The sequence below is a fragment of the Odontesthes bonariensis genome, chromosome 13, assembly GCF_027942865.1.
Source record: "Odontesthes bonariensis isolate fOdoBon6 chromosome 13, fOdoBon6.hap1, whole genome shotgun sequence".
Classification (NCBI taxonomy): domain Eukaryota; kingdom Metazoa; phylum Chordata; class Actinopteri; order Atheriniformes; family Atherinopsidae; genus Odontesthes; species Odontesthes bonariensis.
Window position 1 is genome coordinate 14,932,830 of NC_134518.1, and position 26,450 is coordinate 14,959,279.

A 26,450-nucleotide genomic window follows, 5' to 3' on the forward strand; every position below is an offset into this window, starting at 1 on the left:
TTCAAACCTCCGAGAGGGAAAAGGAACAGTCCCGGTTTGCTCTCTCCCCTCGCAGTCTGGGAAATATCCTGCGCAGCCCCGTTAACGACGTTTGTTTTGTATTTACATTACCCGCGAGACGCAAAACAGCTGCAGATTTGGTGTTGCTCTGAGGAGATGTCCTGCATACACATCATGGTGAGTTTTAACTGACCGTGTCGCGCACACGCAGGAGTTGGAGTCAGTGCAATGTTGCACGGCGGGCATGCGCTGCGTGATGCCTGCACGTTCAAAACTTTTATCTTCTGAAGGGATTAGACTTGATGACGAGCTTGAACGTGCAGACTAAAGCCTTTTAAAATGATGATGACATTATATACATGAGGGGCATTTGTTCTGGTGTTTGCAAGGCTTCACTGTCTTGGAGATTGAGTGTTTCTTATGGTGGTCCGCTGCACTTCCACTGCGGTGCACTGGAAAAGCGTTTGGCTATAAATGTTTGGGCTGAGGCTCAAACTCGTGGGTCTCTTTTGATGCACAGGAGAGTTCTGGGGACAAAAGCTGCTTCTCTGCCAGTGTCTGTGGTTGTGTGTGGGAGGAGGGGGGGGGGACTCAGTCTGCCGGGCTGTTGTCCTGGAGACCAGAGGCCATAGGTGACCTCTGACCTGAGGAGTTTTTGAGGGCTGCAGGAAGAGTAAATTGTGGTGGTAATGGGTGTGTGCTGCCATACGTGAAGGAGCACATCTGACAATAGGGAGACAATAGATATGTGGGCTGTTTGTCGGAGACTGTGTGGTAACCACTCCTGTAATTTGGGAAAGGAGAATTCAAAGAGGTGATAGTGGGGTGATTCTGAGCTCTCATTACTGCACGGCAATCACTGCGACAGCCTAAGTATTGTTTTGGGTTAAAGTCACCGCAGAAAAATGCTTTTTTTTTTTCTTTCCCCCATCTCATCCAGCCCACCTAATTATTACAGAGATGTGACTGAAAGATGAGATTTAGCAGATGAAAGATGAAATTGAGATGAGAGGAGTTCAACCTACTCTGTAAACATAAGAGACAGCAGAAGCTACATCATACGTTATCTGGCAAAAATATTTTTTGGGGGAAATTTCTCTCATCCATCTCAAACCAAGTCCGACTCCTGCTGGCGCCTCTTTAGCTGAAGAGTTTTGCCATCTGCTGATTGATATTTATCCCGGAAACTAATTCATGAAAGAAACATACATTCAGGTCCAGAAGTATGTTGACAGTCACACGATTTTCTGCTCTTACCTCATGAAGCAGCTGGATACTTGTGAGATTTTAGGAGATCATGATTACGATAGATTCCAGCAATGTTCCAAGCTATCATTTTGAGCCAGAAATAGCAAAGCTTAGACCAGCCAGTGTTCCATATTGGTTGCTGTGGGCAGGTTTTAGGTGTGACAACAGTCAACGATGGTTCAATGGTTCCTTGTTGTTTTCTTTGGTTCATCTGAATTGTTGAAATTTGTTTGTGACTTTGATAGATAGGAGCTAGTCACTCCCAAAGTTTTTCTTTAAAGTGTCTGCCCTTTCTCAGATGGTTTCTATGGAGGCCTTTCCAGAAGTTTATGTAAATCAGGAGATAAAAAGTCTGGAGTTGGTTGCAAGAGTTGAGTTTTCGGAAACTCTCAGAAGGCAGCTCAAGGAAGTGTAGAGGCAAGTGAAAGATCTCATCAACAGGCTGAAAAAGAACAAAGCAGACCTGCCAGGAAGATAGTGGACACTTCAGGAGAAGATAGATTTAACCCTTTGGCATGTACCTGAAAAGAAGAAACACACCAATGGACTCAACAACACCAATAAAGATTAGATGACTATGTGGGACAGCTTCCAGTAAGTGGATGGTTGCATAATTCCTTGGCAGAACAAATCATTAAAAAAATCAAGAGAAGGCTTTATGAATATTGATAGACCCACTGATGGTTTACCCTAAAATGCACAACAGCTGTAAAGCTCAAGAAAAGAAAGGTTAGATTAGACTTTGTCCTGTTCTGGACCAGGATCACTTTATAAAACTAATGGGAAGAGAGGAGAAGGAATGATAGGGCACATTATCCAAAGTATTCCTCATCATGTCAGACATGGTGGAGGTAGTGTTATGGTATGGGCATGTTTAGTTACCAGTGGAATTGGACCACTGATGTTTATAGACAATGGGAGGGATTATGGGAAGAATTGTAAAGCATCTTAAGGGAAGAAACTCGGGTTATAATGATGCCCACAGATTCTAGACTCGAGACAGGAATTGAGTGCATATAATTTGGAAGTTTTGAAAATCTTTACATTTGTTCACTTACTTTTGAGCCTATGAAAAGAAAGGGACTGTTATACGGAAGGTGGTTGTACTTTCTGTGTGCTCAATGGTCAATTTTTCCTGATATGTTGTATATTCTCAGCACTGCAGACCAAAAAGCAGTATATATTTTTTTAACAGTATATCTTATGTAAACAAAAAAGAAGTGTTTTGTGCGCCTTTTTTTGTTTATATTACAAACCCATCTGTTGCCTAAAAGCTTATTGGGAGATTTTTGACTCCACTATATTAGCACAGCCTGTCTCTTTGGTGCTCCTCTCTCAGCAGAATCAGCCTAACAGCTGATGTGATGTCTCCTTCGCTCAGCTGTTTGAGCTCCCAGGGGGTTGACACTCTCCTGAGTGAGTGCATGTGTGTGTCTGTTTATGTGTTTATATGCCTGTGTGTCCTTAAAGCACTGGCAGCTGATGAAACACTAATTCTGCTGACCATCAAATGTCTGCTGACCATTTGCTTAGTGTTGCCTAACGTAAAGATTAGAGGATACAGATTCTGTTCCATCAAGCAGAGTGCTGTTGAATGAAGTCCACCCCCGCCCTCCGACATCAGATTTGGTTTGAAGCAGATTTTAAAGATGCAACACAATGTTCTGTCCTGTGAGAGGGATAGAAATCTAACTTTATTGGTACCATGTGAAATCGCGTGTCGTGTTTTGCTGCTTCTAACTGCACATCAAGTTAGTCATGCACGCACAGTCTAGCAGATGGCGTAGTGGGCAGAGCACAGTTGTAATGGCACTCTGCTCCTTGACAGACATTTCCCCTTCAGGCCAGCCATCCAATCAAATACTAATGAGCCTTTCTTCTACTCATTGATTTCTCTCCGTCTCCTGAACTCTGTTTCCTTCTCTCCTCGGATGTTGTTCCCCTCTCACTCCATTTTCACATTATTTGCTCCTAATCTTGAGCTTATCCTCTTACCCCGTTCTTTCTCCCCTGCCAGCACTCATCTCGTAGATTCCTAATAGACAAGGGCATGCCTCATTGCTCTGAGGAGAAAGTGTCATGCTCATACACTTAAACTGCTCGCCTTCACTCGTCCCCTCCGCCCGCGGCAGGCCTGATCCGCTCCCTGAGCCGTCTGTCGCTGCGATTAAAGCCTGGCTGGGTTAAGAAAATCAGTGCTGGACCTGGCCAGGCGTGCCGGGCCGTCTGCCCATATTCAGCCACAGTTGGACATAAGGCTGTTAAGCTTTCACAGCTCAAAGCTATCACAGCAAAGGGCAACAGTTTGCATTTATCAACCATCGGTAGCACCATAGGAAAGTGTTTGTCTTGGGAAGCAACTGCCTGCAAATATATTTCCTCTGTAACCCCGCACCAGATGATCAGGGGTTTGAGCGCATTAAGCAACCTTTCCACAGTGCACGTGTGTGGTCCTGCAGCGCGAGAGCTTTGATCTGACTGAGCCCAGGTTTAACTAACATGAGTAAAACTTCATGCCTGTTCATATGGGTCAGGTTGTACTTACAAGCCTCTACTAAGTTATTTTCCAGTTACCAAACAAAAGAACACGCCCAGGTTAATGATTTACAGTGGCAGATGTTTCCTCACTCCAGAGAATTGCTCTTCCAAAGTATGTTCTTATACCTGCCTCGTCTTCCTAACTTGAACATAAGAGAAGGATTTATTGGCTTCAAATGTAGAATTGTTCATTTTCCTTATTTACATTATTCCAGTCAGTAGCCCCACTGGACCAAGGGACAGTGTTTACAAAGTTGGCAACTAATTTGCGAAAATATTGAAATCTCTGAAATAAAACGGCGCTACTATGAGAGTTTCCATTAAAAAAAAACATTTGGAAAATAGTATTGATGTCGCAGGCAGCTAATGCAAGTCACTTGAAGGGCAAATGCAAATGCTTTGTTGATAGTGATTCACCCCCCTGCTGTGCCAAAACAAACCAAAAAAAAAACAGTTGCAGCCCTAAAAAGATAAAGCCACACCTGAAGGGAAGTTTGTTAAAACAGTGATTTGGGGTGTCTAGTCGTGTCTGGCTCCAGCAGATCTTTAGTATCCTGTTTGCTGCATACTGGGGGGTGTTGGAAGACTGGTCAGCGTCTTGGCATCCTTGTTGTGCTTGTAGTTGTAGTGGTTGTAGTTTTTTTTTTGTTGTTGCTTGGTGGGACACATTGTCCTGTTGGGGGAGGCCACTAAGGACAAGGAGTGCCATTGCCGTGGGAGGTGTGCATGGTCTGCAGGAATGTTTGAGTGGGTGATACGTGTCAAAGTAATATTGACATTGCTACCAGGACCTAAGGTTTCCCAGCAGAACATTACTCTGAAATGACACATTAGGTGTTCTTTTGCTTCAACTGTGCTGTTTTGATGTTATGCCTGATCAGTGTAGGTAAGCTGTGGCAGGATGTATGTGCTGGTATCTAACTCTGGGTGTTAGCCTATTTTGACTCCCAGGAATTGTGCAAGAAAGCTGGAATATCTTGTCAAATCTTAGGAACCCAAAGCTCTTCTCCTCCTCTTTCACGTAACTTGCAACAAGCGTCACACTTGCTGTCAGCTGCATGAAATAGATGCTCATTTTGGCTTGATATTCATGAAGTAATACCACTGATATAAATGTTTTCTAAGAAGCACTGTCTGCAAATATCAAAGAACATCACAGATTTCTGATTTGTAACAGTTTTGGTGTGAGTGAGCATGGGTGGATTTGGCACCACGAGGAGCTAGCTTGATGGCTCCTACACTCATTTCTGTCAATCAAATCATCTTCCACTGCCAGATAAAAGAAAACCATTTAATTTTTAATCACCGTAAGGTCTGCTGTGCCCGATATTACTTGGGTTACTAGAGAGTGCGTTGTCAGGTGACTTGACTGCTGAACTGTTACCTTTTCCTCATGGGTCAGGCGGCCCTCCCTGTCCTTCAGAGGGGAGAGGTCTGAGAGTGTAGGAAGCTGGATGGAGCTCATACTTTGTCCTTTGCCTCTAAATGTTACCATCTCCGGAGGCTGCCAGGAACAGCCGATCTCTGCTATTAACCCTGACTCCTCCTGGGACTATTATTAACAAACCCGAGCGTGTCGACTGTGTTGTGTTCAGCCTTATCGTATCCTCATATTTTTATCGATCTGGCTTATCTCCCTGGGAGGAGCACCCGTACTCACCTGCCTTTTTATAGACACCAGCAGCAGTGCTTACCCTTTGTACGTGTACTGGGATGAGCTTTGTGTGCATGTGTGTGTGCTCGGCCCTTGTCTCTTTTATTTAGTCTGAAGAGTTGTAGTGTTGCAGAACAAAAGGCCACGAGTCGAAACCCTCTCCTTGGCAAGTGGGCATTGTTATATTTATCTCTGCTGTGTTCTCTCCAGCAGCATTTCAGTTTGCTGTCATACCCTGCTGTGCTTTTACATAAAATCAATACGGTGGTTTTAAAGGTTGGAGTCAGTTACCTGACGTGACCTGCTCATGTCTCCCTTTTAGGTCACACAGGTAGAAAAATGGGACAATGGTTAAGAGTTGCATACACTTTCATTCTTTAAAAAAAAAATAGACATGCAGTCAGAGGTGGTTTATGTGGCACAACGGAAGCTTGAGGATAAAAAAGCTAACCTGACTTCCTGCAAGGGGTTGGTTTCAATTAAATAAGAAACAGCATGCCAAACTCAAGAGAGTTTCTGTTGAGGGGAATTTGTGACCTTGGGACAGAGCTGGATTAGCGGTTTCCTCTTGTTTTTAAGTAAATTGTTTGTTCTATTTTTTTAGGAAACATGAGTGGCGTTTTCATCTAACTCTCATTTTTATGTAAAACTTGTTCTTCTTTAGGACAGAATTTCAAAATGCCTTGTTTTTAAAGAACTCCAAGATAACAGCTGGCTCCCTGACACAAGATGATGTTGTTTCTCCAGACAGCCAGAATGGCTCCCAAAGCTGTTTCCTGTCATGTTATTGGCCATAAGAGCTTAAGCAAAGGAAATGAGTCTAGCTCAGGCTATCATCTCGTCTCGTTGACTCGTCAGACTGATACAGTATCTGCGAGCAGGCCTCGACTCATCTCTCTCTGATGCTTCTACCTTGCATCTCCATCTTTTGATCTCCACACTCCTGTTCCCTCTCCATCCTTCTGTTTGCTGCCATCTCTCCCACCCTCTACAGCCTTACTCCACTTTTACCATTCCTCCAGTCTTGCCCAGCTTTCCTGTCGCAGCCAGGAGACTCACAAGTGCATAACTTTGGAATCTGAGACTGGATATGCCTGCAGGCCCCAGACATAATGACAGGGGTACAGTGGCACCTGCTGGAGTGCGAGACTGGGCTGCATAGCTTTGATGGGGTTATCCCCTCTTTTCATTTTTCCAGCCGATTTTCTTCTAAATTCCACCGTGCAGACCAAAGGGCACCATAAAACATCACATTCTTGCTCTGGAATGTCTTTAATAGCTTGCCAGCTTAAACATAGTGCATCTCTGACTGGCAAGGTCCTCTGTTAGCTGAGATTCTCATGTGCCCACCTATGGGTACCAGCTTTAAGAAGCCCAGATACCTCCTTGACTACCCTTAGCTCAGTGGTCAAAATCACATGGCGAAGACAGAAGAAAGAAGTTGTTCTCTTCTGTTGAAGGAGCGGAGAACAATGCGCTCTCTCTTTTCACCCTTCAGATGCAAATGTCTCCAGTCTGAATTATGTAACTCGATACAGCGCGGAACCCGTCCTGTAACCCAGCCACAGGAAGGGAGACTTACACTCAGACTATTGTCCAGACGGTCCACTCTGACACAGCCCCCACATGTCCTTATTTTCCACTTCTTCCTCATTTGCCCTCACTTGTTTTTTTCCCTACCCTTCCTGCTTCTTTCTCTGTTCCTGCTGTCTGCATTTGAACCCAACTCTAATCCCTCATTATTGTCTTTTAATCTGTAAGCAAACAGCACACACCGCGTTGTTGTTGTATTTGTCCGCCGAAGGTGGCACTTGGGTTTCAATGCCGGGTCTGAAATGAATGCCTGAAACCTGGTTCACATGCGGGGCTTTTTTGTCTGGAACTGGAGGAACAAGTCTGACCTGGCGAGAGCTCAAAGTACACAAAGAGATGAGCAGAGAAAGCGGAGGGTAAACAGGAAAGTGCAAAGCTCTGAACGATGAAATGACAGTGACAGATGACAGTGGACACCTTAGTGGTTCACTATACAAAACACTGGAACATTTCCAGTGATGCTGTTGTCTCTATTAAAACAATCCACAAACCTTCAGGTCAGTTTAGTCTTCTTTTTAAATCAGTGCAAAGTCGTCCTGCAGGTCAGTTTAGGGAATTTCCTTCTCATCCTCGTACCTCCCAGCTGCCGTCAAATACCGAGAAACTGAAAGCCATGCGGTCATGCGATCATCTGTAGCACGAGCATGAGACAGAGAGGCAGTGGGATTGAGTAAGACTTGGATCCAGAGCTGAGAAGGGAATTCGCAGGTGGCCAGCCACACAGGTAAAGTGTCCTTCTTTTTAGATTGTGTGAAAGGGTTAGGTTTGGTTTTGACTTGACAAGAAAGTTGTTTTTGTGTGTGTATGTGTGTATGCTGTTCACCTATATGCTTTGTGTTGGAAAAACGTTTGGCATATCCACATTAGCTCAGCATATTCTGAGCCCACTTTGGTTTAAGGCACCATCTTCGAAGGACAGCTTAAACTGCTGAGGGAAGAGGAAAACAACCTGATTATCAATTACTTTGCCCATAAGAAATGCATGTTTGTAGTGGAGCCAAATTGGAATTCGCTAACTTTTTATAAATCGAATGACACCACACAGCCTCAGCCTCCACTCTCGCTCCCAACACAGAATTAATATGTTGTAATAAACCGTCTTTCCTTGACAATCATTCTTCTGCTTGATGGCCTATTTGTGACCTCTGATTTATGTTATATCCAAACAGAGTAACAAGATTTCATTAAGCTGACTTTCAGGCAAAATATCCGAACCGCACTTCGTGAAGTCTCTTCATTTTGGCATTTCACTGCTTTTTTTGTTGTTGTTTTTTTTTACTTTAGATTTTCAATTTATAGATGGCAAAGTTGAAACCTGTTTGGCTGAACAAGCTGAATTTGAGTGGTTTCAGCACTGATGAGCAACAAACACTTCCTTTATTTACACAGAAACTCCACGAGAGAAAAAAAGTGCTGATCCTCTGACGAGGCATCGGCATGCGTCAGCATCAGAGTTTACTACTTGACACCCGGCCTGCTCGCTATCTCCTCTGGCGTTGCGGTTCACATGAGATCAAAGAAAGCTTGCTGGGATGTGATCAGTAAAGTATTTCATCTTTGTGGTTTCTTCAGTCCTAAATTGGAATGCATTAACATTTTAAGTACAGCCTGTGCTGGGGTCAATCCGTATCATCTGTTTTTCTGAATCCTAATCAGTTTCTCGCTGCAGTCCACAAATTTTCTGTTTGTGCTGAGTGTGTGTGTGTGTGGGGGGGGGGGGTGGGGGGGGGGTAAGTGGAATCGGTTCAGGTGTGGGTCGATGTGGGAACCACTCGATTTCCATTGCTGTAATCACAGAGCAGTGACTTCAACATGAACCACTCCAGGAAACAAAGAAGTCTCTAGTCAGCCTCGACCCTTTCTGGCAGTGAAGAATTTAATAAGAAGCTCTGACCCACTTTTGTCTTTTTTCAGCTCAATTTACCATTATTTCCCCCACATTCTGATTATGAGGCTAAATTATCAGTCATTAAATTGTTCTCAGGGCAGTTCTCATGAGAACTAAGGTGTTTAGTCAATGGACAAAAAATGTCCTACAACACATCGGTGCCTTCAGCAGAGAGGACCATTCATATCACCTTATCAGAGCTCCACGTGTTATGTGATGGCGCATTAATAATTAGCCACAAAGGAATGAAAGGAATGTGAGCTTGTTTCCTCACATGGCTCTTGCTGAACTTGTGCTCAATTCTGAGCACAGCTCTGCTGATAGCAGCAGTTGGCAAACACTGTCCAGGCTTCGTTCGCAAGCTGAGACCAAAGACCAAACAGAGCTTGAGCTGGATTCAGGACATGGTGAACTAAACTGCAGGCCAATCGCTTGTTTGCATTCTCACAAATTCCAGTGAAGCCCTGTAAGGAAATATTTCAACATGGTGCTAATTTCACAGTTGTCTACTTCCTCACTGAAATAAAGAAAAAAAGTACAAAAAGTCCACAAAAAGAAATATTTCAGATGTAACTGCTATATAATCATCTCAACACACTCAGACCCGGTTTAAGTGTTACGGATTTGTATTGAAGGGAGTTGTCTTTTCCAATAAAGAAAAGGAAATATAGGAGGATAATTTTTGAATGAATCATGCAGTGGAATTTGCTCAGACCTTCATTAGGCAGGTAGCCGCATTTATTTACTTCTGAAAAAGCAAGCGTTGAATTTAGCGCTTGATGCAAATGCAATAGCTGCACTTGGAGAAGAGAGTGTGCTGAAGAAGGCCATTTTTTTCACTTAACTATTATAATATTATTATAGTTTTATAATGGATTGTCAAACCTCATGTTCATTACTTTACAAGAGGAAAATCTAAATCCCCTTTTCACACAGTGGTCACATTCTATAAAAAAAATACGTCCTTGTTAGCCGACACAGTGATGGTATGGCACTGTGTTACTGTGGACTCTGAAGCGCCAAGCAGAAATATGGTGAGGATAATGAAGATGATGACGGTGAACTTTGCACCGCAAACTACGCCAGTGAGCAACTTAGCGGACTCAGAATTCAACTGAGCAATGCAGGACATCACTACACTCAAAATGAATGAGAAGGGAGACTGTTGATGTCTGAAATGTATTGTTGTCTAACTTCTGTTGCTGACATTTTGTTTTTGATTCTTATCACATGCCAAATGTACGCTGTTTATGCCAACACCTGAGCACATTGTAAAATCATCATCCCGACAAAGGTATCAAAATAAGAAATGCAAAACACACTGCCATGATATGTCGTGGTTTAAAGAATTAAAATCACACCAGTAATGTTAACAAAGTCCATCTAACTTTTGCAGTGCGTCACCTTAAAAGAACCTGAACTTTAAGCCTATTTCTTTTTAAATAGTTTGTCTACAGCCATGGCTTCATTCATCCGTTACAAACCTAAGGAAAACAAATCTGTCAATGTGCGGTAATATAGTTAAAAGCCAACAAGAGTTTTATCTAACATTAGCCACTTTATTTGATGTCCGAAATAGCGGTTGAGCCTAAGGTTCATGTCATTAAAGTTACTAATTACATAGATTTGTAATCATTCTGTTACACTAGCTTTTAGGGGGCCTTGCAAAATTTCTAGATTTCTAGTGTAGAGTAGTTTTACTATTGAGCAGAGCAAAAAGCTAGCAGCTGCAAAATAGTGGTGGTGATAAGATGAGGCTAATTTGTGTTTTCATAGATGTAAATAATATTCATGTGAATAATGAGACTGACTCAACAGTAACAATGAATAAAACAATGGGTAACAACAACAATCAATATCAAAAATCATTAGATATCATTTGTAGCTGTCATAGCATTCTCGAAGATGTCTTATGCCACATAACAATTGCCAAACATACTAGTCCTTATTGACAGAAATGAAAAAGACTAGCCTAACAATTTCTTTAGCTTTGTCTTCTTGAAATAACTGCATCTGTATTAAATGTTGGACAAGAATATAAAGACTGACAGATGCAGCAATACTAAACAAACTTTCTTTAAGTTCAACACCAAGATAAAGTAACATTACTATACTAGGTGTATCCTAGTAAAGGGTAAAGTGTGAAATATGACTTTTTTTTCTCCTCCTCTCACCTAACATGGTACCTTTTTCTTCTATCTGGCTGCGCTCTTCATTGAGCTGCATGGCCCCTCCTTCTGGCAGCGCTCAGCACTGAGCTGCATGGCCATGGTCACCTGTCTCCCCTGTTTGTTTTTTATGTTGTCTGTCCGGATGGGTGTACTGGAACCATATTTCGTTATGCTATATGTGTAATGACAATAAATTGACTCTGACTCTGACTCTCTGAAGATAACTATCTTACTCTTTAATTGGGTTTTTATCCAACAGCTAAGTAAATCTGAAGCGATCTTTTGTTTTTCTGTCTCAGAAAGAAGTTTGAATCAGACATATTAAACTAGGTTTTATAGTGTCTTCCCGGTGTGATGTTATGGGCTGCTTCGATAAAGATTTTCATTCAGTAGAAGAAGTAGCGGTCCATACCCAGCAAACCTGAAGAAGTAAAAAAAAAAAAACAACTGCAGTGCAGATCCCCAGCAGGAACGTTGAGAGAGCTCATCTTCCAAGAATTGCTCTCATCTGGAAATGTATTTTATCATATTTGGGAGGATGCCGGTCAGTCATGTGAGTTTATTGTTTGTTGACTTAGACCTGAAACAGCTGGTGAGTTTTGGCATTTCAAGCTTTTCCAGTTACGATTAGCAAAGTTGTTTCCCCTCCTCTTCATATATATATATATATATATATATATATATATATATACATATATCATCTTTTTTTTTTAACTGAGCAAAGATAAAGATTTTTTTTTGGCGTGTGCGCATTGGTGCATTTTATCATCATTTCCATCCCTCAGGAGAAATCTTATCTGGTAAAGAATAATATCAAATTTATTTCTCTCAGTTTGATGTGTTTGGTATAATGTGACATATACCACTCAGGGTAGATTAGTACATCGTGCACGTTTGTGCATGAGGAATGAGTGAAGGGCAAGTGGATGCCAGTTAAAACAACACTGAGGTCAGGCACATATTCTTATGCTGCCAGTGCTAATCTCCCTTTATCTCACACATCCACATAAACACACATACACACTGACAGAGGCTGACCCTGTAACCTTACAGAGGAATCACACAGACATTAATCTAAACAGAGTGTGGAATTATGCAACCAATCCGTTTCACACAACAAATTGAGAATATTGTGACAAAACGTCGTTTTTGCACTGAACCACAGTTGGAGGAGAATCTGAATAAACTGTCCTATGTACAGCATTGATAATATATTTGGGTTAAAAAGGAGGGTCCTTATGAATGATCTCTTATAATGAAGCAGCTTTACGTAACATCAGTCAGATCCAGATCAATAACCAGTCACTCCAGATAACCCCTGCATGGCTACAATAGTCAAAGCCAGTAATTGAATTCTGTGTAGAAATACAATATTGTAGAGTCAACAGCAGCAGTAAAAGCCTGAGCACACGGTTCAGGCCTCCCATCAATGTTCCAACGGATGGTAAGTGAGGAAGTTCACCTCAGTTGCTCGGAAGAAGACATGACAGCTGATTTAGTGGAATGGGTTCAGGGCAAAGCCAACTAGTCGTGATCATGACTGTGAGACTTCTAAATAGAATTAAAGTGATTTCACTGCAGATTCTCTAAAGTGGGGATTTTTTTCCTTAACTCGGGTGAGATGGATGTCTGGGTAAGCGCATATGTGGGAATGCTGTAGCTGACCCACATCTCAGAAATACAGCAGTCCAACCCCTGTCCAATTGAGATCATATGGGCATCACAAGACCCACATCATACACACATCTGTTGTCCGTCGGTCATGATAACGGCTCTTTGAGGTCAACGTTGGCATAATCATGTTCATTTCTTTACATGGAAATATTAGCATGTTTATGTCAATTGGGCGTTTTGTCGACCAGCTCAATTCATTTTACCATTTGCATATTAGTTGGTGTCTGCGAGTATCTGTCTCTCTTTTCTCTTTGAAAACTAACGCAGTCGGCTTTGTTGGACCCTGTCAATCGTTTTTTTCTTTTGGCAGCCAGTTCAACATAAATCAGTGTTAGATCTGCCTGCTGGAGAAATCACTCTGATTGGCTGTTCAGCGCTAGCGGTTGCTGCATCCTGAAACGCCCAGGATTCTGGTGCTCAGTTTGTGAGCATTAGCAGCCCTGATCATCATTTTATTGCTTTTTGCTCTTTACAATTTGAACGTAGCAGAGGGAGTTTTGCAGAGTCGGACGAGACTTTAATAAATCGTCACTGCTGGTTCTTCACATTGGTCCGGTGTACTTTATAAGAGCCCTCGGGCAAAACTTGGTAAACCCACTTGTCAGGTGAATTTTTCCACCACCAGTCCCCCATCCTTAAAATATGCTAGTTGATAAGGAACAGGCTCCTTGATGAAAAGGCAGTTACTCCAGCAAGGTGGTGTTTGTGACATGGCAGCGTTTCATTCTGGGGACTGCATGGTTTCTTATTTATAATAATGATGAGTGTATACAAGGGTCCGGTATATTAAACAGGCTGGTCCAGTTTCTCATAAAATGCAAAAGTCCTCCCTTGTCAGAACTTGCAGAATGAAATGTCTGTTAACTGTCTGCCTGATCATCCCCTGTATCTGCGGCTATGACTAAATATAACCTTTGACCCCTGTAAAGACTGGCGTTGTCATTATCAATGGGGACAGTGTGAGACTAAACGCTGTGCCTTCAGCTTTAGCAACACCACCGCCAACCACAAGTGAATTAGGGCACTGAATAACTTTATTTCCACTACCACTACTACTATGCAATAAAAGTCATCAACATCTACTGGATAGATTGGCAAAGGTTTTTCACATACATGTAAGGTGATGTGTATTAATGACATTGGTAATCCTCTGAATATTCGTCACCTGCCAAGCTTTTTTGAGCACGTTAAAGGCCTGCAAAGCTTCAAAACCATAAGTCCACACCAAAGATCATTCTCCTTTAAAGAAAAAACTGCTTCTGATAGTTTAGGCTTTGCTTCTGCTGCTCATTTATATTACCATGCAGCACATTTGTACAATGCCTGCCCTGGGCTTGTCTTAGCAGTTGTCTTGCGGTGGCATTTCTGGCAAATCATCTAACCAATCAGAGTGTACTGGGCTGTTTTTTTCAAAGAGACTGGAGCTAAATAAGAGCATTTCAGACAGAGGGTGACAAACAGGTGCTACTGCAGAAGACGGTGTGAAAAAAGAATGTGCTCTTGAACATTACAGTGTGTAATTCTGTCCCCTTGGATCCCAAAAGCAGAACGATGAACCAGTAAATAGTCAGAATATGGGCTCTTTAATTGCTAACAAATTACTTTGAAGACTGGCTTTTCTTTTATCACCAGTTCAAATGAAAATACTTTGAATATACAGTTTGTACCTCTGGAAATAACTCACCAGACTCAGCTCAATTTCTTTGTTTAGGAAAGATTAGAAAATGTAAACACGCTACAAAAAGATGGTGAGCAAGGTAAACATTATCTGCGCAGTGTCAACAATGTTAGGAAAGCCATTGTAAGCATGTTAGGATTAGCATTTCACTGCCTTTGCTCAACAGCCTTACAGGGCTTTGCCGGGAAGCGCCAGGTTGTCGACCGATCAGAGTAAGTGCTAAAATGTATTTCTGCAGTCCTCAGTAGAATAGCAGTTGTGTTTGGTTTGGTAACTGCACGCTAATGTTCCACACAACTAACAGCTGTGAAAACCTAGCAAGCAAGGCTTTGCTTGAGCTTATATAATGTAAAAGAGTGCGCTGTGTGGGAGTTTTAGATGTAACCTGCAAAGTTACCCCACAAACGTAAACAAACTTTGATCATGCACAAGGGAGAGAAAGAGCGCTGAGGCAGGAGGGCAGGGGATCAGGTGCTGCTATCCGTGCGTATGCTTTTTATTGGGACTGTGTTGAGTGGCCAGCGCGCGCACACAAGTGTGAGTGAGCGTCCGTGGGAGTGGGAGCGCTTTGTGCATCAAAAACCGACGAGTCCAAGCCTGTGCTCTGTCAAGCATCTCTGGAATTTGGCTTCCCCGTCCTTCTCCCCTCAGCCTCAGTCCCAGTGCTGAGCTGTGGGTCTGGGAGGGTTTGAACCCTTCCCTCTTCACGCTCAAGCATTTCATTGAAAGCTTTTCTTTCCCTGTGAGGGAGCTGATTACAATATTTAAAGAGAGATCGTCCTTGAAGCCCTCCTCTTGAGGGTTTTATTTTCTTTGTAATTGTAGTAAAGTGGTAGTAGTCTTTGTAGAGGAGTTAAGATATTCTGAGAGGAGCGCAAAGTCTCACTACAAGCCTGTAACCCCGCTCCAGATCACTAAGACATCACATTTCTAGCTATCATAGTATGAGAATTAAAAAGTTATTAATATTATTAATGATTAAGATCTGCAATCCTTATTCAGTTGATTTAACAGTAGTCAATATGGCTCTGTTTCAGGATAGATGATGCGGTCCAAGAGAGTAAATACCGTCACAAGACCTAGTCAATCTGAGAGAGATCTCTTTTGATTCACGTGCAAAATTCTTTTCAGAAATCTTTTGCAAGGCCATCAAAAAAGAGGCAACTTCATAGTGCAGCAGATGCAGGTAAAAGTGTGCAGTATACAATGCATCTGCTATCTACACAGCACTTCTGAAAAACCTCGTCACCGCTTTGAAAGAGGCATAAATCAAAAACAGAACACTTTTCATTTAGGCCATAACCGTTCAAGGCTGGCACTGCTTTGATCTGCGCACGCGTGTGCGTCTGTGTGTGTGTGCGTGTGTGTGTGTGTGTGTGTGTGTGTGTGTGTGTGTGTGTGTGTGTGTGTGTGTGTGTGTGTGTGTGTGTGTGTGTGTGTGTGTGTGTGTGTGTGAGATTTAAGGAGGTGTGTTGCATTTCAGGGCCTCTTGGCTAGTCTGGGTTGGGCTGTAAATCTTGCAGTGTCTCCTGGTTTGCTCGGGCCCATAAACTAGAAGGCAATTATGGAAAACAACTGGATGCACAATTTCTTCAATCCCGCAAGATTTGTGGTTGCAGCCTTAAAGGATGTTTGAAGCAAAGCAGTTCCTTTTCGGTAGATGGGACACTCGCCCCCAAGCTCAGCTTCCTGTCAAGCATCGATTGGACTTGTGTGTATTTTGTGGATACAACACACAAACTTAGGAAAGAACAGCAGCTAAAAATACTGCATCAGACCTTGACCAGCAGCCATTAGGCTTTGCACACTCATGATTTATTCATATGATGTCAAACACATATATGCATACAACTCAGCATGACCTACCCCTACTTACTTTGATCATGTCTTACTCTTACACAAAAAAACATTTGGATTTTGTGACTGGACGGAGGCAGAAACAATACATATCTCCTTGAGTCATATTATGATTTATGAGATCCATCATTATCGATTATCAGGCTTCTTCCACAGCTTCATCTCAGTCTGTATTATTAGCTTATTAGGAGCCAGAAGATTTAGTGGAAAGTTTCACATTGGGGGAATTTGTACCTTATGAATATAAACATGAGCAGCTTGGGCTTCTTTGATCTCAGCCTGGCTGAGAACCCTGAATGGAGGGGGCTGGAGCTCCCGTTGCACAGCTCTCCTTGCCTATTTTAACCATTTACATAATTGTTATAACTGTCCAGGTCCGCAGTGCAAGGCACTTGATAAAGATTCTAATGAAAGCAAGAGGAAATACCAGAGGGCCTCTGTGGATGTCAGGGAGATTTGTGTTTGAAAGTGAGTGAGTTTGAATGCTTTCAGGAGGCGAGTGTATCGATAGTTTGCAGTGACGGAGTGGAAAAGTGGCAGGCGGGCTGCAGGATAGTCATCGATTCAAACGAGCCCAGTTTTTGATCCTTCATGCAGAAATACACTTGTTAAAGCTTAAACGAATTACACATGTAATTTATTCTTTTTTTTTTTTTTTGCAAACAGCTTTCAAAGCCTTACAGACACTCATTTTGGTTAATCTCACTTTATAACTGGTAATGTGCTTCAAATAGGGCTTGATATCTTTTCCATTAGGAGCCAGTTGGAAAATTCCTCCTAATGCTTTTAAAGACACTTAGGTTTCACCTGCCTCGGAGCATTTCCAGTATATTTGCTTTGTCAATAAAAAGCAAAACATCCCGGGAATATAATCGTGGGAAAAAGAAAGACACACACGTCAATTCTTAATGAGTGCGGTAATTCTTCTGACAGCGGCCCATAAAAACTCTTTTTGTTTTTTGTTGGTTTTTGCCATCTGTATCCTACTTATCTGCACTCTGATGTGCATGCTTGCAAAATGAGGAGAATCAAATAAGTGGCCTATATGTGGCAGATTTTTAGCTGCTCTGTTCCATTTTTCTGATTTAATGAGATAAATGAAAATACCAGTAGATGCTGATAAGTTAGAAGGTTTGTCTATCAGCAAAAGTGTTAAGTGTTTCACATGTGTATTTGCGAGCTGACAGAAGTGAAACCCCCTTTAAATTCTACCTGTTCTATGGGTAGCACATCCACTGGCTGAACACGAAGGAAGACTTTGTCTCCTTCAGGTCCTATTTATAGTCGGAAATACTGTGGTATGCTTGTGTGTTTTATGGTCTCAAAGATGTTTTATGAGTGCTGGGGGTGTTTATGCACAAGGAACAGAGGGGGTCAAAAGGGTGAAATCAATAGCGCACCTTAATGAGGTTGTCTGAAAAGGAAGGAAGGAGGGGATATGTGGGAGATTTGAAAAACGGCGGCGACGGGGAGGAGTGGGGTTGTACAAAGAGGATACGTCATGTGGGGGTGAAAGAGTTCTTAAGGCCTCTCAGGTGGGTGTCGGCAACTGCTTTAGCTTTTGAAAAATCATTGGAAGATATTTGTTGTTGTGTCTTTATTTACAATGTGTTGCTGGGACTAATGATCCTTACATCACTCAGATCCAATATGTATGAAAAAATCTTTAAGCAGTGATAGACTTCTGGAAGCACATTTGGATAGGAAATTTGCAAGGCAAACCTGACCACACTACTTGATTAAAATGTCCATTATGTGCCGTGTTCATCGGCGCACCCTTTTTTTCCCTTTGAGAGAAATGAGTTGTGGTAAAATATTTGGATCAGAGTTGCATAACAAGCGTATAATGTGACTTATGCTGCCCCTGTCTCCGAAAACAACAACAAGAGTCCATGCCTCACATGATCCTGTGCTCTTTTTATTTGCTGGTGAGAAAGATAACACAGACCTTTGACGGGGGAGAAGCTCACTCTGTCATTACCACATCACGGAAATGGAGATTTTTAAACTGGTTGGAGATTCTGCTTCTCTGCAAAGTAATGTTTGCATGAATTGTCCTATTATATCATTTGCTTGGAGGTCAGGTTGCGTGTGTTTGTTCTAGTTGTGCTGTGAGACAGCTGTCTGCAGAGAAAAACACAGCTGATGAAATGCAGCAGCTCGCCAATGTTTTCCAGAGATTAACGCTTATACTGGTAAAGAGGCAAGAGGTGGAATTTATTTCAGTAAAGGAGGAAAGAATGGCCATGTTTGCTCCACAACGAAATACTGTATGACATCAACCGCTGGATGGACTGCCATGAAATATTTTCCATAAGATATCTTAATGGGTACTAAATAGATTGGTAAGACATTACCAACATTCCCTTTGGATGAGTTGTTCTGCCTGATCCATTGACCTTTACTTTTTATGTACATGTACATTGATAAGTCATAACATTATGACCACCTTATATTTTGTAGGTTCTCCTCGTGCTGCCCAAAGAGCTCTAACCAGTCAGGGTGCAAACAAATTACATCTGAGGGGGTCCTGGAATGTAATATCAGGATGTTTGCAATAGATTTGTTGGACCTTTTGAGCTATGTGGACTGAGATTGCTTTTCATAGATGCCATTAATTTGTAATCTGGAGTCTGTTGGTTTTGAGAAGGCGAGTGTTGTTGACATATTCAGGGGTGGAGATGTAACATGCAGCAGAACATTGCTTCATAAAAAGGTGAGCTGTGTTACTCACTTCACCTGTCAGTGGTTTTGTAATGTTATGGATGGATGGAGCCTGAATGCATAGTGTGTTAACATAAGCTAAAATGGTTAATTAATGGTTATTTATTTTATTTTTTTTTTAAAGAGCAATTACAATGAGAGTACCACTGGAGACTTCATTGGTTTATTAGATTGTCAAAGACAGAGTAGATAAACAACAAATTTAGCAACAAACTAGTCACCATATTGATTTATGCTAATCCTCATCTGTAGCCCTCAAAAAGTTCAGAGTGATCAGGTGCGAGGTGCTAAAATTGTCTGCTGAGAAGCAGGCCACGTCTCAGTGTCTTTGACATTATGGTGGTCTTATCTGATCAGCCTAATTTTCTATCATTAACAGACCTACCCACGACACCCTTGTTCTCTTTTTTACAGAGCACCTTACCTCCCCACAGTGTCCTGTAATCAATGGCAACCTCCATCCAGACTCTTCCTCTGACACGTGGCCCCAGCAAAAACTTCCGCCACCCTCCCCCCGCCTCCCCACTCTCCCCACGTTGCGGCATGGGAAGCGTAGGCAGTCTGGTGGAGAGGCCGAATGTGTCTCCGACCAAAGGGAACCGCGCGGTGCCCCAGGTGAGACCCAAACAGACCAACGGCCTTATTAAAAAAGGCCTCAGCCAGAGAGAGCTACTCAACTACCTCAACATCACCAGGTGGGCACTGCCATATAAAACGTTTAGAAGCTGATATTTTCATAGAACATTTCACTTGATGTCTGACTTGTTGTGATTCCAAACAGAAAAGAGCCCAAAGCAAAGGCAGGTAGTGACGGCAAGAGGGACATCATCGTTGGCCAGGAGGAGGACGATGTTTATGCCAAAGTCTATCATAAAGATGGCACTGAAGTAGATCTGACAAAGAACTCACTGCCGAGTGGGGCCAAGTATGAAAAGGTGAATATATCCTTAAAAAAAAAGATTTTGGCATGCCTTGATAAGTGGGTTTATTTTGTGGCTGCCAAACATTGAGCATTGATCACTTCTTCAAGGTAATAACTTGAAGATTTAGAATTTAAAATGCTGTTTTTCACAGGTGATGTAGTACTCCAAAGTATTCTTTAGAATAAGTAAGAGGAGATATTTTTCTAGCACAGATTAAGATGAATTGTTTTCTTTTTTATAAATGATATACAGTCTGTGAAAGACTACTAGGGTTGTGGTAAATTGATCAATATCACATTCATACATCTCTAGCAGCGGGATGCAACACCCCCATAACCTGTTACCAGCATAAATCAGCCTCAGATGTCTCTCAGCTCACCACCACAGATTGAAAATCTGTCGCTTGCCGTGCACTGAATTTATTGCAGTGATCAAATATCACCTTTTCTCTGCTCGAATTGATCAACACTGAGACCACATAGGGTGTAGTAGTGCTGATTAAATAGAAACGTTGGGATTTATGTCACAGAACCCCCCTTTCTTGTTAAGAGTGATGCCTTTCACTTCCAGCCTCTGTTATGTTCTAAAAACGTCTTGCTGCTCCCTCTTCAGGTTCGTTTCAGGTCTTCTGCCTTCAAGCCTGTCACCCCCAAAAACTTCAGCTCCATGCAAAACCTCTATCCGTCTTCCAAGTCGGAGGACATGGATCATAGCGTTTCTAACGGATTGCATAAAGCGTACGCCCATGTCCCGAAGGCGGTCTCCACCTCCTCTTCTTCTTCCTCGCCCTCCCGTCAAGGAGGACCAACATTAGGTGTCAACAAGGTATCCCTCATGACTTTAAGCCTTCTTGCATTTCCCATGACTTGATGTGTATGACAATTGAGGTTTCAAGTCTGCTTTTCTCTTTGTTTGATTTACTCGCTGTTTAATTAAACATGGAAGAAAGCTGAGCTATGCGATAAAGAACAAATGAAATAGATCTGGATCCCTTATCCAGCGATTTTTCAAGTTTCTCATGTTGACTACAGATGCAAAACAATTCTACTCGTGATTATCCATTTGGTTTTCAACCATTATTTAATAGCTGTATAATTATGACTGTACAGGCCCTCTCTTCAGTGCGTGTGATGAGCCAGGAAGATGATAACCTGTCAGACTCGGGCCATAACTCCATGAGCAGCCTGCCACCATACCGCCCTCCCTTCCGCCCACACCTTGCGCACATCAGGTCTGCTGCTACGTCAGTGTTGCTATAACTGTTTTTTTAATGACTGTGTGGGTAGTGATCATTTTCTTTTCTTTTCTTTTTTAAAAAACCGTAGTGCATCTATGGGGCAGATCAACACCATCGGCTCCCTGGACCGCACATCTCTGGGCATGAAGGCTGTTGGATCAGGGGGCGTGGCTATAGGGGAGATGGCATGTCGAAGCATGGCCACTCTGAGCCGTCTGACTCCATACGGAGGGGAGGCTCCACCTCCTTATGAATGGACGCTGTCCCTCTCTGTGGAGGATGTGGTGAGTGCGCAGCAGATGGGCGAGTTGAAGAGAGGATGAACAGGTCAGCATGACTGACAGATTGCTAAGTCATTCACACTTTCCTCTTTTCCAGGTGCGGGATCTGGAGGAGCGCCTGGTGGAGAAAGAACATGAGCTTAAACAGATGAAAAGAAACCTGGATGAGAGTGAGGGCGCTATCGCTCAGGTGAATCTCATTGTCTGTTTGCCATCCAACTATAGATCCATCTGCTTCTCTTTTGAAGTCTGACCTCCATCTGCTCTCCGTATGCAGGTGTTTGAAGGGAAACAGCGTCTGTGGGAGAAGGAGGTGGAGGACCTGAAGCGCTTGTATGCTGCTAAGTTGCGCCAGGTGTCCCAGCATGCCCAGCGCTCCCAGCGCAGCTTGCAGTTGGAGCTGTTTAAGGCCCAGCAGGATAGGAATCGGCTGCAAGAGGAGCTCGACGGCCTGAAAAGGGAAGTGAGCCAAGACACTGCAACATTACCAAAGCCGACCAGTCCGACCTTGGAGGAGACGCAGTGGGTGGTGAGGATTTAAAAGGATGAGGCAGTGACAGTGTGTTGAAGGGAGGGAGAATCTCCAACATGTAGTTACAGCAAACAGTCAAGATCAGATCAAGATCAAGATTTATTTTCATCATGCCCCTATGTTGCCATTGCTCCGTCTCTCAGGTCTGCCAGAAGTCCGGGGAGATCTCCTTACTGAAGCAGCAGCTGAGGGACTCCCAGGCAGAGGTAACCCAGAAGCTTAGTGAGATCTTCCAGCTGAAGACACAGCTCAGGGAAACCCGAACGGATCTGCGCAACAAGGAGGAGCAGATAGATGCTCTCAAGCTCATCCTCCAGGGGACACAGCGAGGCAGGTGTTCCTCTCAGAGTGCACGAGAAGATGGAAAAGGAGCTGAAGAGAATCCATCAGCAGGAGCAACAGGTATCTGACCACGATATGATAGGAGTTTCACAAAAGAGAATAAATCTGTGAAAGGGCATGAAGATGAATTAAGAAAGATCCACAGAGATAAAAGATAATCATTATGTGGAATTTATTTATTTTTTCCTTGTTTTTATATAACATTTATTCATTCTTATCACATGAACTTTCCATTTTCCTTTTTTCTCCTTCAAAATGCTTGGTTATTTCCTTTAAATCTTTGCATCTCCTTTTGCTCTGAGCCAAAAGCTTCGTTCATGAGTTGCCTGCCACCTCTTTATGAATTGCACCTGTTGCGTAAAATGTAAACTACTTCTTCTATCACATATTCTATCAGAAAGTTTATCAAAATCGTATTTCAGGTGATAAATAAACAAATGAAGTTGCCAAATGTTCTTTGGCATTATTAGATCTACAAGGCCAAAGTCAAAACGTTTGTTCTGACTTTTGGAGCACACATTTCTGGCCTGACCTATCAGATTCTGTGACCCAAACAAGAAATTAAGTGTCTTACACGTAAGTGAAAACAAAGAAGTAGACCCTGTAGCAAAAGCTAGTGGGCAAAGCAAAGACTAAACGGTTGAGATATTAAACAAATGGAAAAGAATACAAAGAATAAGATCAAGAGCGATTTACATTCACAAATTAAATAAAGACATTTATTGAAAATAAAACATTATGATATGCATGAATGAATGACCAAATGCCAAGATAAATGGCAAACATTTTATTTATCTATTTATTTTTGTAACACTTGATTTCCTTGCTTTGACTAAAAAAATACAAACCTCCCTCCTCTAATGGTCCACATGATCAGACCGGCCACAGTGCGTATGAGCATAAATAGAGTGAGGCTTTTTAAACAGGTTTCAGACAGCAGGGCACTTGTCCGGGTTACTTTAAGTCATGATGTTTCCAAGTTTAGATCTAAAATCAGGTCATTCGAGTAACCAGGTCAGGAGCACAGTTCTCTGATCGTTTAGCAGTAGCCACTGTCTTTCATTATATTCCCCCCACTGCTCAGCTGGACTGAAGCTGAAACCATATGAACTCTTTCTTTGCAGGAGGCCATGGACGACCTACAGATGAGCGTCTGCGTGCAGAGCTGCTGCTGGAGCGACGCCAGAGTGAGGCCCAGGCCATGGCTTTTGAGGAAGAGAGGCACACGTGGCAGACAGAAAAGGACAAAGTCATCCGCTACCAGAAAGAGCTGCAGGCCAGCTACGTAGAGATGTACCACCGTAACGAAGCCCTCGAGAGGGAACTGCACCAGCTGAGGGCGGGGGAAGAGCGAGGAGGTGGAGGAGCAGGAGGGAGCAGAGATGGGACGCTGGAAAGGGAAGCCCCTGATCTGAGCAGTGATAGAGTGGGTGAAAAACAAGGGGACACACCTCCCTCGAGTGTGCCGTGGATAGAGAGGATGGAATCCTCTGAAATTTGAATGTGACAGACTTGTTTGCAATGCAAACTGTTTTCATCTGGAGCGTCTACAGAAGAGCCAGTCTGCCCGCAAAAGAAAAGCAGTCCACTGAGTACATTTTCAAATGACAAGATAGTAAGTCAAAACTATTGAGATGCTGCGCAAAAATGTAAAGCAAATTTTGAACTAATACTGACTGAAAAGATTGACGGACAATGTCAAAGTCATTGAGAAATCGCTTTTTCGAACACATTGTGTAATATCTGTCAAACTCTTTACTTACTTTGGCGAAATTGTCCGATCTGTACGTTGCAAGTGAAAATCACGTGATAGTTTGTCCGAAATAGGGATAATTGAAACAAATCTTTTCAGCCATGTAAAAATGATGAAAGGGAATGGCGAACGCATGCAACAAAAACGAATGAAAACAACGGAAAAAAAGAATGTTGCTGAGCCTACACTTGACCAACTGAAGCAACCCCAAATCCGAACTCTGCCCCCACAGGGTTGCACTGCAGTCACCAGCCAGGCACGATGGGTGCAGAGCTTCATCCTCTTTTCGTCTAACCCTGTTGTTACTCACCTTTTCCCAATCTTTATGGTCCTTATTTATTTATTCTTTTAAGCCTCCTTTATAAGTGTTTTTTCTTAAGCCTACACAGCTGTTCAGTCCCAATAACTTAAGTTGTCTCTGCATTGTGAGTGTGGAAATGCTTTTATTTCACCATCAAACAGTTCTGCTGTTGAATTTTTTTTCTTTTATTTGATTTCACCAAACTTTTTGGTTATCTCCGATCTTTCTTCAGATCACATTACTCCCTCGAAGATAACGGCTCTCCACTATCCTTCTAGGTTATATACGCTGGATGAGCCTTAACCCAGTTTTATTAGTTTCAGCAGTGTCCTTAGTAGTTTTGTTTGCTTGATGCCCACCAATAATTGGACCCTTCTGAAATAAAGTACCATCTTTTCAAATGAAATATATAAATGAATAAAATGCTCCAGGTGGTGGTGGGGGGTGGGGGGGTGTTTAGGTTTTTTTTGTGTGCTTTTTTTGAGTCAAGCAGTGTAGAATAAATGTAAAAATCTGAGTTGCCATCTTAAAAGTTGTGGTAGAAAAAAGCCTCGTCTGTTCGCCCCTCTCTACCTGTGCACCATTGTTGGCTGTGCAGTGCCCTCATCCTGCAAACACTGGACCCAAAATCTCCTCCTAAACCCAATCCCACTGAGGGTCGTTTTACAGAAGTGTCTGTGCCACATCTGTCCACAGCAAAAGAACTGTGTCAGTTCTCGGTTATATTTAAATCCAAGCACCTAAACTGTCCCACTTAAGAAAAGAGCAGACTTATATGCTACTATTGACTGTATTTCTTATATTGGTACTTACTTTGTTGAACCGATGAAGGGCTTTGAAGGGTCTTAACCAAACATTTATATGGAGACAGGTGGGTCTGGTCATGATTCGGCATTTGTAGAGTGTGTGAAGACAGATCGGAGTATTTGTGGTTCACTTTTGCTTTGGGAATAAGGCTGCATCTCCAGCATGTGCCCCGAACTGAAAAGTTTGTACTCATGTCACTCATTAGGCCTCCATTCAGGTGAGATTTATATATTTTGTACATAACTGTAATTATTATTCGACTGGCCTTTTTGTTGTTGTATTCCAAGCCCACTGTTGTCTTAAACCTGTGTACTTCCACATCTTTTGATCGCAGATTAACTTAAGGGTTGATCAGTGAACGATGGTCATTTGCCCCGCTTATTGGTGCACTGTGCTGCATACATGCCCACATGCATGACATAAGTGAAAGCCGCTCTATTGTGTTGCTTTTTAATATATAAAACATTCAAAAGCCAGCTCACTATTGACCTTTCAACATACTGTGACTCATGTCTATTTACTGGAAATAAAACTGTACAGTATAAATATATCTTTGTTTCGCATTCACTGTGTATTTGTGAGAAGGTCCAAACTCGTGTCGAAGCAGCGGAATGCTGGTAGGCTTTTCTGTTTTGTTAAACTGAGTTGAAATGCTGGAAATCAAAGTCAAAATGTCAGCGACTGACGCTCACTCAAAGGCTCAGACGCCCGTCTGCTGTGAAGAGGCTCGGCCTCTCCAGAGTACCACTAAAACCCAAAGAGAGGGGTTTTATGACGGACTGAGCAGAGAGGCATAAGCTTTTTGGGAGTTGTGTGGCTTTTAGAGGTTTAGCCTCGGATCCTTATCTCAGCATTTCCCCACGTCTCTCCCCGCTCAGCCCTCACATACCTTCAATTTCTGTCTGTACAGACAGAAGAGAGGTGGAGGGTCAGCTCAGAGGGAAAACATAGGAGGATCCTTGTTTGCTCACCAAAAGAAAGCAAACAGCACTTCTGTGGAAACCATCAAAACTACGAGCTAGAACTTCACACCAAGGAAATCTCGGCAGGAATTAAGTTTGAACGCTGGACTTTTTGTTTTATAAAAGCCAAATCTGCTGTGCGTGAAAAAAAAACACAAAGGAGGAAGCATGAAAATAGTACAAAAAGAGGAAAGCATATTCAAGTTCATAATGCAGGTTTATCTGTTATGCAGGGTCATAATCTGAGTAGATATGAGCTCAGCTGACTCACACAGACCTTTCCTTGG

At 42.6% G+C, this 26,450-nt stretch overlaps 1 protein-coding gene across 1 annotated transcript; it reads left to right on the top strand.

Annotated features, from left to right (window-relative positions):
* On the top strand, positions 1 to 25,751 carry n4bp3 (NEDD4 binding protein 3). The gene is made up of 10 exons (XM_075481092.1): positions 1 to 177; positions 19,440 to 19,720; positions 19,807 to 19,960; positions 20,561 to 20,773; positions 21,058 to 21,179; positions 21,274 to 21,469; positions 21,564 to 21,656; positions 21,744 to 21,995; positions 22,142 to 22,400; positions 23,465 to 25,751. Exons 2-10 carry the CDS (start codon positions 19,473 to 19,475, stop codon positions 23,839 to 23,841), a joined length of 1,914 nt encoding a protein of 637 aa, XP_075337207.1. The 5' UTR covers positions 1 to 177; positions 19,440 to 19,472; the 3' UTR covers positions 23,842 to 25,751.
* Positions 25,752 to 26,450: the final 699 nt, after the last annotated feature.

Excerpts from the sequence above, each read along its gene's own strand:
- n4bp3 (XM_075481092.1), top strand. The coding sequence starts at position 19,473 with ATGGCAACCTCCATCCAGACTCTTCCTCTGACACGTGGCCCCAGCAAA. Across the intron at positions 21,657-21,743 it reads GTGAGGGCGCTATCGCTCAG|GTGTTTGAAGGGAAACAGCG; the intron begins GTGAATCTCATT and ends CTCCGTATGCAG. Across the intron at positions 22,401-23,464 it reads TCCATCAGCAGGAGCAACAG|GAGGCCATGGACGACCTACA; the intron begins GTATCTGACCAC and ends CTTTCTTTGCAG.